The 15,053-nt window shown below is 32.2% G+C and overlaps 1 protein-coding gene across 1 annotated transcript; it reads left to right on the top strand.

The window, feature by feature from the left end:
- Positions 1-5,903: 5,903 nt before the first annotated feature.
- LOC145156378 (GDSL esterase/lipase At5g03810-like) lies at positions 5,904-9,809 on the top strand. The gene is made up of 5 exons (XM_079075779.1): positions 5,904-6,393; positions 6,624-6,754; positions 6,862-7,095; positions 7,932-8,187; positions 9,520-9,809. The coding sequence occupies exons 1-5, from the start codon at positions 6,027-6,029 to the stop codon at positions 9,711-9,713; spliced, it is 1,182 nt and encodes a 393-aa protein (XP_078931905.1). The 5' UTR covers positions 5,904-6,026; the 3' UTR covers positions 9,714-9,809.
- The last annotated feature ends 5,244 nt before the right edge of the window (positions 9,810-15,053 follow it).

Here is a 15,053-nt window from a genome sequence, read left to right as displayed (position 1 = left end):
CTTGACTCGTCGAGTTGTATGAACAACTCGTCGAGTTCATCTTCAAACATAAGAAGATTGCCTTGGACTCACCGAGTCTGTTCTAGCACTCGTCGAGTCCCATGAACTCCAGGTCTAAAACTAAGTCCAATGCGTTGGGTCACTCTTTCTGTCCTGCTACAACCCTTCTAACACCCAACTGAGTTCTTTTGGCCCTCAACAGATATGAGACTCAAAGCCCTGGACTCGTCGAGTCCCAAGAACGGACTCGCCGATTCGATAACGTCCACACCCTAATTCCTCGATTTCTGATGTACAACACTTATCCAAATGATAGATCTAAGCCCCTAAGCTCGATTTAGCACGTAAAGTTTCGAACTTTACGTGCATGCATGGGACTTTTGAGCTTAAAAGGCTCTAAAATGGCTCTTATGTTGCATGGGGCCTTCCTTGAGTGCAAAAGCAACCCAAATCTGCCTTGTGACCCCTCCCAAGACTTAGATCCGAAGTCTTGACCCCCAACCATGTTTGCAATCATGGTTGGCTACCTCATATGGCTTAAAAAGCCCTAAATCTTCCCCAAAAAGGGATCTAACAAACAAGCAAGCAAGGTACAGACTTTATACATTTCAAAGACTGCAAATGATGAACCAAACTCGAATCCTTTAGTCTCCTCTTGATCCTTTTATGCTCTTCCTCCTTCCTTGAGGTCAAAACCCACAAAAATCACTCAAAAGCCTTAGATCTTGCACCAAAACACTTAGGGTTTGCTATGGAGGGTTTCTGGGAGCATAAAGGGGCGATGGAGGCTATATAAGGTTGTTTAAATAGGGTGCAAACCCTCATATTAGGGTTTTGTCCAGTCAGAGCCTACTCGTCGAGTCCGGGACCCGACTCGACGAGTTCATCACTTAAATCCCGCGTCTCATCCCGCTTCTACTCGGCGAGTTGGTCCTTCAACTCGTCGAGTCCAAGGCCAAAAATGCAAAATTAGTTAATTAAAATACATACTAGGAACCAGGTGCTACACAAATCCAATAGCTGTTAATTTTTTTATCCAACCATCTTAATAGGTTGCTTGGTTCCTTCACCCATATTGGTTCTCTATTGAACCCCTCTCTATATATAAATGATCTTTATTTATGCCAAAAATATATGAAAAAAGGACAATTTTGTCAAAATGGTAATTTTATAAAATATATGGTTGACTATGTTTTACATAAACCTTTAATGAATATATATATATATATATATATATATATATATATATATATATATATATATATATATATATATATATATATATATATATATATATATATATATATAGAGAGAGAGAGAGAGATGGGTTCAAGTATAAACCTTTTATCTAGTGTGTGAATGTATGACCAAATCTCGTCCATTGATTTCAAAGATCTATCTAGTGTGTGAATGTATGACCAAATCTCGTCCATTTCAAAGATCTAGATAAGGGTCTGATGGTAATTTGATTTTCTATATCACTTAATGATATTTAATAACCTCAAATAAAAAACCTTTAATTAAGAAAACTAAATATAAATAACACCCAATATCTTACTTTCTATATGTATATACGTTTGTATTAGGGTATGAGAAACAAATTTACGACCGTAATAAAGAAAATGAACAGAGGTGCTGTCCTCCATCCTTCCTCGGACAGCCCACCTCCGACGATACTTAAGGTATAATATCTGACATTGCGATTGGAAACTTGGGTTCTCTCGGGGTCTTATTTGCCTCGTTCGTATTCATTTTTACTGCAATTTCGTTTATAGCGAACCAATCCACCGCCTCTGATGATATTATTCTTCATCATCTATACGAATCTGATGGTTACCATTTGTAACAATTGACTTACGATTTTGCTTGCTTTTTCTCATTATCATCGTGCATCATAATCACATTGTTCCTCTCCTATGCAAATAAATTTCGATTTAGCCTGTTATTGATTTCATAGATCAAAGTATGTTGATGTTCATTACATCTCGTCTTTGATTTATCAAATGTTGTATCAATTATGTTGTTCCTCATAAAAAAATAATTGACGGCTAATTAGCTCTCAATTTTCTTCCTACTTCTTGCCCATAGTGTCATAGGTAAACACAATTACTCAATTATGGCGCAATAAGTGTATGAATGTATTTTGACCCTTCGTTTAATAATAAGTTGTGATGTATTTTGACCCTTCGTTTAAAAATAAGTTGTTGTGAGTACAGGTACTTAGTTGTAAGTCTTGCCTTTATGTATTCACATTGCATAATAATTAGGCATAACTGGATGAAATTTTTATGTTTTTCTTGGAACCTTTTCATATTTGTGGAGGCATAATGTGTCAAAGGAGTGTGGTAAAAAGTATAAAAGAGTGACGACCTACGACAACATCATCTTTATTTGAACTTTCTTTAAGTTCTTGTTTTACAATCTTCTTTATGATATGGGATTAAAACATTAAAAACATCTATTTTTTTTGGAAAGAAATATGTGTTGTGGAATAGGGATTGGCATTTTATTTAAATGGTAATGAATTGTGCAAGTTGTTGTTTATTACTTGATTTCACTTGTACAGAGTGTATAGTTGTATTCCTTTCATTTAACTAATATAATGGTTATTTATTCCTTGAATTCTAGGTTTTTGTATATTGTCTCATAGCATTTCAACTTATGCTCGCCTGTAATGGCAAAACTTCATTAACATCCATCATTTTAAGTCCTCTTTTACACCATGTGATTTATATTTTTTTACCCTTTAGTTAAGTGGGATTTAACAAAATTGAAGTATTTTAATTTATTCGTTCTATATGAATTATGCAGTGATGTTGCTTACAGTTTACAAGGCACATAACGTGTGAATGGTTCTTTTGTTGCTTCCAGAGAATGATTTATGATTCTTCAAGAATTGTAATAGAATATTAATACTTCTATTAATCAACTCATTCGTAAAGAATTAACATTTATTCTTAAAGAATGATTTCTGATTCTTCAAGAATTAACAGTGATGGTTTAAGATGATGAAGTCTTGCTTTTTCCTTTTTTATGTAGATAGATGGCAGGAGAGGATGATGATGAAAGTGGTATTGGATATCGATAGGGGAAAATGAAAACACAAAAAGTTTTAGGCATTGTATTCTTAAGAATGCTTAAATTCTTCAAGAATTCTTTAGTTGGATAAAAATTTTGTGGTGTTATAGAACTAGAACACTATATTCCCCAAGAAGTGTTTCAGTTGAACAAAACATTTGTAGTGTTATAGACGGATTCTTCAAGAATAACGACATCTTCTTAAGGAATGTAGTATATATTATAAATTTTTTGTATATTTTGTAAGCATGATGACATGTTCTTAAAGAATGCAGTATATAATGTTGTCTATATTCTTCAAAATGTTATATATATTCTTGTTTTTTGTTATAAAAATGGTTATTTTATGTTATAAGGATGTATCTTATTTTATAACATATATTATTGATTATATTCAAATACATTTATCTTAAAGAATGATATGGTATTGTCTAATATATACATGTATATTTTTTGAGAATGTTAATTCTAGAAAAAAAAACTCTTTGAATGAAACCTGATTCTTTAAGAATAAAAAAATAAAAATATATGGTCATATATACATACTGAATGACGACCTATTCTTAAAAAATATGATTTAATTTGAATGTGTTGAATAAATAATAATATTTGATATAAATTTAATTAATTAACTTGACTTAGTTGCCTAAAATGTAGGTAATTTACAATTCTCTCTCTTAATAAAATCTCATATTTTCCTTAATAATTAATTTAATGTAATTTTATAGTAAGTGATATCTTATCCTTTTTTTTAATCTAATGGTTATAACTTGGTCATACATTCACACAATACTTGTGATTCACAATTGATCCTAACTATATATATATATATATATATATATATAGAGAGAGAGAGAGAGAGTTAGCTTCATATATTAACACTAAGTATTGTGTGAATGTGTGACCAATTGTGGACCATTCACCATCTAAATGTATTATTGGAAGTTTACATACAATTTTTTTAATAATCAAAATAAAATTTAATAATTATGGAAATTCCCTTAAATCATTCGTCAGTTATAAAAGCTTCATCTTCTTAATGCTTTCACGATTGCTTCACCATCAGAAGAATATATCTATAATTTGAACATGTTTTATTGATACATATATAAATAATGGTTTTTTAAAGCGTTTGAAGAATGTTCTGTTGTTCTTTTTCTTCTAGGCCTTCTTCCTAATAGTCCTCTTCATAAAAAAACTTCTTAATTTAATTAATCAGATTAAGTATCTTTCATGTATCCAAAATTCTTAATTTTTACTCTTTATTTGCATTCATAGATATCATTTTGATTTTCTTTTATGCTATGTATATTATTTAGTCATTTTGATTCAACACACTGTTTTTTATTCTGTAAGAATGTTATTCCTTTCATTCTTAGAGAATAGTAATAGATTGTTTTTTGTTTTTAAAGAACGTCATGCTATAATTGAACTTGTATCCAAATCTTTTAACATATATTCTGAAAGAAAAGAAACACACATATCTATCAACAACGTATTGATTTCTTTTCTCACGAGAATAGTTGTTTAGTGGTTAAAATATATATATCAATCAGCGCACTCTTAAAGAATTAACTTTGAAACTTAAAGAATGAATTTTGATTCTTCAAGAATGTCATACTAGAATATCATTCTTAACCATTCTCGTCATCATGAAACTTTAACTAAAAAAATCAATTCCTAACCATTGTCGTGATATATCAGAATCTTTAATTAAAAAAAAATAATTATTAACCATTAATATTGAGGAATCGTCAAAAATATATTAACTTATATTCATGTATTATTAATGAAATGTATGCGTGATAATGAATAAATGTGAAGAAGTAAAGCCCAATTATTTCAAGAAGGTTATTATCATATACATATAAATCTAACATTTTTTAAGAATATTTCTAATAATCGGTAATTTAAATTTTTTATGAATGTATACATTTAAATGGTGATTCATAAAAATATTAATTTGAATATTTAATTGTTTGATTTTTTATTATTTAAGTTGACTTGTTTGTCTAAAATAAAGGTAATGTTTATTTCTCTCTTTTATTAAAATGTCATATATTCCATAATAAGAATTTAAGTGTAGGTTATATAGTAAATGATATCTCATGTTAATAACATGCACCCTAAGATCACAACTTTTCATTATTTTAATCTAGTGGTTAGAATTTGGTTATACATTCACACAATATTTGTGATTTATATTTGATCCTAACCCTATATATATATATATATATATATATATATATATATATATATATATATATATATATATATATATATATATATATATATATATATATATATATATATATATATATGAGCAGGGGTGGATTTAGGGGTGGTCACCGGTGGCACTGGCAACCCCTAACTTTTTCGGCCGCAGTGGAAAATTTTTCGAAAATTTTTAAAAGTTTTATTTTTTCTACTATCGTGCAACCCCTAACTTTCCCGTGCACCCCCTACCGAGAAATCCTGCGTCCGCCCCTGTATATGAGCTTACCGTACATGTGGTAGAAATGTTAGAATAAATGTTAAATAATGAATGAAATGTGTGACTTTCATAAAATACAATTGTTGAAACAAGTGAAATAGATTCTTCTCCAATAAATTTTGAACTTTTGTCCGCAAAAATTTACTTTAATCAATAACATATTTAACATAAACACATTGATACAACTTACATGTCTATGTAGTTTATCTATAAACAATGACATACATAAAATACCCTGAGGGTATTATTGTAATTTGCTTCAACTACCAGTACCACACTACCACTGCGAGCAAGTAGCCAAAATTATTGAAATATTTTCATTGTCCGCCATGTTGTCAAGAACTTTGTCTCTTTTTCGCTCTGTTTATCTCCTTCACATCTCTTTCTGATTTTGCAGTTAAACACTTTGCGTGATTTCCATACACGAAAGCTATTGCAAATTTGCAAGTTCCATATGTCAAATGTTGTTGTTGATGATGATGATGAAGTAGAGTTATTTTTACGAGACTTTCTGTTTGAAAAGCCGACTATAAATTCTCCCAATCTCAAACTGATCGACTCATTGATTTCGTGGGGAAGAGATCCATCAATGGAGTGTTTCAAGCGTCGGATCTTAATATTTTTTCTCGTTGTCGCCGTGATCAATGGCGAACCTATTGTTCCGGCGTTATGCTTCTTCGGCGACTCTGTATTGGACGCCGGAAACAACAATCACGTCGCTACTTTCCTCCGAGCAGACTTTCTTCCTTATGGAAGAGACTTCGTTGATCATAAACCTACCGGAAGATTCTGCAACGGAAAATTAGCAGCCGATTACACTTGTAAGTACTCGTATCATTCGTTTTCAGATCAAATAGTAGTTCAATTTCCGATTACGAGATCTGGTTCATTAGCATTCATCGTTCTTACGATTCTGTTAGCTACTTCGATCGATAAAAGTTCAACTACTCAACAAATCAGCAATAAGTTCGACGGAAATTTCGATCGACATTAATGATCGATTTCAAGTTTTTAATCGTTTCTTTTTGTGTTTGTCTTGTATATAATACAGCTGAATACCTTGGATTCGATACATATCCACCGCCATACCTGAGTCGACCCGAAAATCAAACACTGCTACTCACCGGCGCCAACTTCGCTTCCGCCGGCTCCGGTTACTACGAAGGAACAGCACTAATATACGTAAGAAATCTCTAATTCTTTTGCTCAAATGTAGATATTAGTTCGAGATTTAGGGTTTCTGATAGTTTCTGATTAGGGGTTTTTGTGTGTGTGTGTGTGTGTTGCAGCAAGCGATTTCGTTACGCCGGCAACTGTCGTATTACAAAGACTGGCAAAAGCGAGTGGTGGGGATGATCGGAAGGGAGAAAGCTAACGAAATATTTTCTACTGGGATTCATATTTTGAGTGCTGGAAGCAGTGATTTTCTTCAGAATTATTACGTCAATCCTTTTCTGAATAGAATCTATTCAGCTTCGCAGTTTTCAGACATTCTTATGACGTCATATATCACCTTCGTAGAGGTATGTATAAGTCATCAACGTTGGATTAATTGTTATTTAGAGATCGATTGATCAAATTAAATGTTTTTCTTTCTATTCTTAAAAAATAAAAAATTAAATTAAAGACTTAAACTAATTTTTTATCTGAGGAAGGTCACTCTTGAACTCATAGTAGTCATCACAGTTCACACCATGCTACCAAGACGGGAGTAGGTCGTGTTGGGTATCTTGTCAACATTTTTTCTTGTCTTTTTAATTTATTAATATACATATATAAGTAATTAATAAATAAATATAAAAATTAAATTGCTAGGCTACTTCTTTTCCGATAAAACAACTCAAGTTTGGAAACCCTTGGTCATTTTATCGGTCAATTTTAAACTTAAATACTATGTGAATTATGAATCTTAAATTTTGTGGTTTTAGACATTGAACATAAAAAATTATTCCTATAGTTTATAGAAAATATACCAATATAGTTTTTTTTTTTTTTTACATAAATGGTTCATATGTCTAAATAGTATACTCTTTCCGTTTGACATTTTTGTCATAATACTTTTGTATTTTGACAAATTTGGTACTTTTATAGCAAATAAATTACAAAACACTCCCTTAATTTATCGAAAAAATTATTGTGCCGAAATTTTTTACAGCAAATGGTTCATATATTTAAAAAAACTTGTTGGGTTCTAACATTATATTTAAGTTCTCACTTGATCTTGAGCTTATATTTATATTCGGATTTTTGTTAGTATTACAAAAAATTTCTAGGTCCACCTTCTTTTCATATAAAAATGGTTTGAACTTTGAAGTTTGAAATTATTCACTCTAGTTTAACACAATCACTATGTACACAGGGTCTTTATGATGTCGGAGTAAGAAGGTTTGGGGTGATAACACTACCACCAACCGGATGTTTACCGGCGGCCATTACTTTCTTTAATTTAGGAAGCAATAATTGTATGCAAGAGCTAAATGATGACGCTTTAATGTTTAACAAGAAGTTAAATGATACATCTCAAAATTTAGTTGTCCGATTTCCTGATCTCAAAATTGTGGTGTTCAATATCTACGACACACTCCTTACTATGATTAACACACCGGGTGCTAGAGGTAACTTTAAAGGATTTTGATTAAATGAAATAAATAGCAATGTATTTTATTTATTTTCCATTAATTTTCAAAAAAAAAAAAAAAAAAAAAAAAAAAACAATGTCTTAAGTTTTAGTAGGTGACCGATAGGGTACTGCTAACATGGCATGCATATCATGTCTGTGGTAACTTCGACGTAAGTTGTAACTAGCTAGTTACCTACTAAAACTTTAAAAATGATTTTTTTTAATTAATGAAAAATCATTAACAAAAAAAATATTGGATAAATTAGAAATCTACTTGTAAACTTAAAAGACTTTTGTAGCATTAACCTTTATAACAATAACATTAACATCACATTTTGTCTCCACTAAAAGCATTGGCAATGATTAAGCACGGATAAAAACTTATATATTATGTCAATCAATAAGAAAGTTATCTTTAAAAACATACTCCAATGCATAATGTTTTTTGAAATCTTTTTTAATAAATCATCTATTGGAATGTTCTTTAAAATATTTTTCCTATAATTTGTTGTTTTTGAAGCATAAATCATATTTTTGTTGGTGTTATTTTATTAAATTATATAATTAAAAAAATACAATGGTTATAGTTGGTGTTATTTTATCAAATTATATAGTTAAAAACTAAAATACAATAAGAATATTATAATTTGCATTTGCATTTAATAAACTAAATTCATTAGTAAAAAACAATAGAGTTATAAATATACAATAACATTATAGGTATAAAACGAAATGTTATTAAAATGTGGGGTCATTAGTAATACTACAATAGATGTTTAAGTGGTTTATAAATAATAGTTTGTTGATGGAATGGTAAAAAAAAAAATAACTATGCTTTCAGTTTTTTATTTATTAATACATTATGCTTTGAAAATTATATCCAGTTAACATGAAATTGATATACTTTGGTAAGCTTTCCATATACAATATTGTAGTAGAAAATAATGAAAATTAATGAAACTATGTTGTTATTTCTTGTGTTACCATTTTGTCTTAGACTAAATGCATGAAATTAACATATTTTCATTTATTTCTCCATTATATGATCATATTTTCACTTCTCTCTCTAACAAATTATACCATCAATTTGTTTTCTTAATAAGACGTTGTACGTAAAATAATATCTCTAATTTTGTCCTTATTTTGACATTATACTTTAAAATTTTAGTCAAACCACTTATTAGCTATAATTAAGCATGGTTTTCAAAGTACAATATTAAAATTAAAAAAATGAAAGTAGATTATGATATAATAAACAAATCAATCCAAATGTGTTACTATTTTTGGATTTAATTAGAACACTAACTGATTTATATTATTGGTTTAGGTTTTTGTGAGTCAAGAAAAGGTTGTTGTGGAACCGGGACACTTGAGACTTCAATACTTTGCAACGAAATCTCAGTTGGTACGTGTCCAAATGCAACGGGTTATGTGTTTTGGGATGGGTTCCATCCCTCTGATACTGCAAATCAGTTATTAGCACAAAGTCTCCTTAGGCAAGGAATACCCTTAATTTCTTGAGACATTTATATTTTTATTTTATAAGATTGCTTTTATTTATATTGATGTCAATAATAATAATAATAATGTTGTCTAAAGGTTCAAAGTTACACTAACATGTTATAAATTATTTATGTTTACTCCTTTTTTTGAGATTGTTGTTAATGTAAATAAAGTTACTATAAGTTTAAACCATGGTCGAAATGTGACTAAGTTGTTTGTTTTTTAAAAGGTAAACTATTTGCAGTCTGCAAACCATTTATGCAGAATATATGGACTAAACGTTTGGAGTCTGTAAACAATATTGTTTGTTTTTTAAAGTCTCTTGACTACATAAAAAACTAATTTTTTAAACTTAAAAAACTTATTCAACAAGTCTAATTTTATAACACTAAAATTTAATTCATACAACCACCATAACAAATTTATTTGAAAGCATCCATTTCATATTTTACATGAACTAATAAACTTTTAAATTGCAAAAAAAAAATCAATTTATTTCAAATTTCAAACAAAAAATAATAAACAACAGTTATTTCACTTCACTTATCATTTATCAATACTTATACTTTTCTATTTAGTAAGCTACTACCTGAGTTCCATTTCCAAAATCTCGAGCATCATTTGTTGCAACTTTCATCAAAATCTCTTGTGACATTCCTATTTTTCACGGCCAGAAAAGACCGATTTTGTTTATGCTTTATAAAAATCAGAGTACCTCTTTTAATAAAAATGTTGTGGAATTTGTTCTCAGAAAAACATGATAAATACGTTATCAAAGCATTTCCGAAGAAATGTATTTTTTATCCATTTTAAAGCATTTAGGATGTCATCAGTAATACAAAAACATAAGCATAAACAAAACTTACATTCATTTACACTAGTGATCTACATCTCTTTTAAATCCCTCAGTGTAAAGTAGCTTCATATCGACACCTGTGATACAAATAAGCTTGAGTGGGTCAAGTTGGGAAATCTGGTGAGTACATAGGGTTTTCAACCCACAGTAATTTAATTATTATGTTAAACATCAAACAATCAACCCAATTACTCATCCCCATTATCTTTCTTACTCTTAAGGTCTACCCTAAGAGTCATCTATCCTGCATTCGTTCATTTCGAAGTCCATTGCTTCCAGGGTTTATATGACAGGCATTAAGTCCATAGCTGCCAATGCTCGTTCGTAAAGCACTAATTCCATAGTTGCTAAAGTTCATTCATCGGGTACTAAATCCATAGCTACTAGTGTTTATCTAATAGGTACTAAGTCCATAGCTACCAACGTTTATCTAACAGGTACTAAGTCTATAGCTACCAGTGTTTATCTAATAGGCACTAAGTCCATAGCTGCCGATGTTATTTATTAGGCACTAAGTCTATAGCTGCCAATGTTTACTCATACCATATTTCATCTCTCATCGTTCATCTACCCATGTTTTACCCAACATATTCGTAGATATAAAATGCATATACAGTTTAAATCATTTAAAACATGTATAAATTTGTTCATCCAGCATAGAAAGCAAGTATTCAAATAATATGCACACATAGCACGTAATTTATATAAAATACTTCATATCTATGTGTAAGATGAAAGTAACTATGCACTCACTTGATAAGGTGGTGACTTGGTACTCGGACAGCACTTCATTACTATTAAAACAATTTCCCTCGGACAAAACCTAGTATCATTACCACTAGAGTTTAGTCTAATGTTTGACGGGACTAATTAATAGTCTAGCTATTATTACTATTATATAAGCGTTAAACAATACTCTTCACCCACTATGTACAGACAGGGGCCAGACCTGGAACACCGGAGGGCAGGATCATTTTGGCATATAGCACTTCTGAAATCCAGCAACCCAAGCGGCCCTTCAAACCAGATTCCCCGTACCGCGAGTGGTTAAAAAGATATTATAATGACACTTATATAACTCATAATAATATCCCAAATACTTATTATAAGGTCCTAATAACATTACTATATTGAAACATAAGCTATACTAAAGTTAGGGTAGCCGTAGCTCACTTACATCGGGTTTTTCTCAAAACTGGGCTTCGCTGGAGCAGCGTTCCCGAGCCGAAAGGCTCTTTTCTTGGGGCTTCGGGAGCCTCAGGGCTTCCTTCAGGTGCTAGGGGGTTTACCTAGACTTTAGGGGGGTTAGGAAGGCTTAGAGAGAGATTCTAGAGAGAGAAAGATAAGTTGGAAGGTGTGAGAAATGAGGGTGCCCCGGCACTCTATTTATAGGCTGGAATTCACCAAAACTCGTCGAGTTGGCCTCCAACTCGTCTAGTTCCAGGCTAGGTGTCACCATCTGGTGGCTAGCCTTGGGGAGGAAGCAACGGCCAGGATTGCACCACGTCACCCGATTTCGCACAACACCTTCCCAACTTAGAAAAATCATAACTCTCGCATACGAGCTCCGTTTTCGACGTTCTTTATATCCACGCATAGGCGGGATCATAATCTACAACTTTCATTTGGACTCTGTCGGCTAATTCTCGACCGATCTTAAATTTAACAGTATGAGGAGATTAGATTGTTAAATGACCGCGAAAAATCCGTAACTCCTTCATACGGACTCCGTTTTCGTCTGTCTTTTTACCGTTGAGTTCCTATTAATGAGATCTTCAACTCTCATTTAGGTCGCGTAAGCCAAAAACCGCTCGAACTAAAATTCAAGTTTCGAGCCGTGCACTGCTAAGCGAAATCTTATGGGCGTTCTTTTTTTGTATGTTATCGGTTTAACGTATAGTACAACTTTTGTTTATATCACTAAGGCTAAAAAGTCATCTATCATAAATTCACTATTTACGTCTCCCGGTGCCGTGCCAGTTTTGCCGTAAAACTTCGACGGGCCATAACTTCTTCGTTATAACTCGGATTTCGACGTTCTTTATATGTACGGAACCCTTGTAACATATACTACCACTTGGTTAAGATTATTACTTCTAAATAGTCTTTCATCAAAAACTCATTTTTGATGCTCATTGTCTCTAAATTGACTAGCCCGGATCTACGGGCGTTACATCTCTACAGATTGATGCTCTAAGTTTTTAGGTCTTACATGGACATCATCTATATGGGTTCTTGCATTGACAACCTATATTGATGAAACTGGATTATCAACACCATCCTCACATTCATCCAACACAAAAATCCTACAATATGTGCAGGAGAAGATTTTCAAGAATTTTAAGGTGGGTTTCTTGGTTCTAGATGTCCATACTTATCCTTAAGTGTTAAAGGACTAGGAGACATCTTTTTCTCCAACTCGGCTATAAACAGATGAGCATGCAGAATTTCGCAAAACCATATTTTGTAACGACTGAAAAACCATAGTGAAAGTTTTCATTTTAAAAGAGATAAAATTGTTCCCATAAAACCAAGAACCATCAAAATCATTGTTTCACAAGATATCATAAATAAAAGTAGGGTATCAAAACATAACATCTCTTCAAACCATGAAGACTATTGGATGATGTGTATAGTCACGCCTTCGCCTTGCTCTGATCCTCAAAAGTACTTAAAGCAATTAAATCCACAACTGTAAGACAAAGCATAGTGAGTTCCCTAAAGTATCACATACAACAGAACCCAGCTAAAAATAAGACAACTATGGGTTATCTGTAACCCTATGGGTTATCGGCAACCCTGAGTTATCAGCAACTCAACTTCAGCAATTTGAGTCATCAGCAACCCCAGACTATCAATAGCTCACATACTGCAAGTTGGATTATCAGCAACCCTCGAGCTATCAGCATCTCACATACAACACACTATAAAAGTAACATAGTGAGAAAACTCACCTCACAGACAAGCAAAAACCTCTACAACTCACAACACAGAAAGACAGGCACCACGTCCATCTTAACATGTATTCTAAGGTCAATTCTCAACTTATGACCTAAAACCCTAACATTTGACCCAAGGTTAAACCTAGTCTAAAGTCAACGGTCAATAGACAATTCAGCAGACCACCACGTTGTGGCAAGACCCTTGCCACGTCGTGGTCTAAAATATTCATTCACAATCCTTGAACATGTCATGCTATGGCCAACTGTTTTCCATGTCGTGGTTAAGACAGTCCAACTACGACAGAAAAGCTCACCACACCGTGGCTAACCCCTGGTCTCGCTGTGATTCACCTGGCAGATTCAACTTCTTATTAGGTCCTTAATCCTTTAAGACCAACACTTAAACTTTCCAAAAGGCTTAATCATGGTAATAAGAGCCATAAAAATCCTAAATTTATGAACTTAAACACTCTATGCAAGCCCTACTCCATTTTAGGTCAAAAAGGGAAAAATGTGACTTTGTTTCATTACATGTCTCCAAAACACTCTTTGGTTCCAGATCCAAAGAATAAAACTCATTAGGATACATGAAATTGATAAAAGTTGCAAGTTTTATCTGAATTCCTTTTATATACTTCCACTAAAACCCTAAAAAGGGACTAAAATGACAAAAATACGCTAGATCTATGAAATATAACCATCAAGATGGAGATTTGGACACTTACAAAGGTCTAATATATACACAAGTTGATGATTTTCTTCTTCAAGAATGATACCAAACACACCAAAAAGGCTTAGAGGAGAGGAAAGATGTTAGGGTCATTGGAAGAACACTTCTGGAGAGATGGAGGCTAGGGTTGGAGGAAGCCCTAGCTCCATCATTCCTTAAATAAGGCTCAAAAATCGATCCCTAAGGTTTTGGGCTCATGAAGGCGCCATGTGGTGGCACCAATGGACAATACGTCGTGGTGACAAGGCAATCACCACACCATGGTGAGCCTATCACTACGACGTAGTTGGGCCTAAAGGACCAAATCCAACTTTTAAATTAATATACAAGATATAAATTCATACCAGGATTCATGTGTTACATATTTTCCAACAGTTTAGAGGTTGCCAGAGGCGGTTCCGGACTCCATAATGGCTAGGAACGAAGGAGAATCATGATAGGGTCAAAGGGAAGTTTGTGCATACATTGAAGTGGCGAGGAAAGATGAAAAAAATGGCTTGGAATCTATCTTTTTTTTTCTAAAAAATAATAATAAAAAAACAAAAAACAAAACGTTACATTACTATTGTCAGGTTTTCAACCAAACGACACCTTTTCACGTTATTGTATCACAATGTATTTTCAATTTTGATGAATTTTGTTTACATTTTTATTATGTTAGATTTCAGTAAAAATAAGTATTTCAAAGTATTATGTATTTTGAATCTATTCTTTTCAGATTTTGAACATGCTCTTGTTATTTCGTAAATGTTACTTCATGAAAAGAAAATCCAGAACGTACCCAATCGCATGAAAGGTACGAACCGTCATAGATTTCAAAATTCCTTAAT

This window comes from Lactuca virosa, chromosome 2 (assembly GCF_052849685.1).
Source record: "Lactuca virosa cultivar CGN04683 chromosome 2, Lactuca_virosa_CGN04683_v6, whole genome shotgun sequence".
Taxonomy (NCBI): Eukaryota; Viridiplantae; Streptophyta; class Magnoliopsida; order Asterales; family Asteraceae; genus Lactuca; species Lactuca virosa.
The sequence above is the reverse complement of the archived record's forward strand: the minus strand, read 5'-3'. Positions and strand labels throughout refer to the sequence as shown.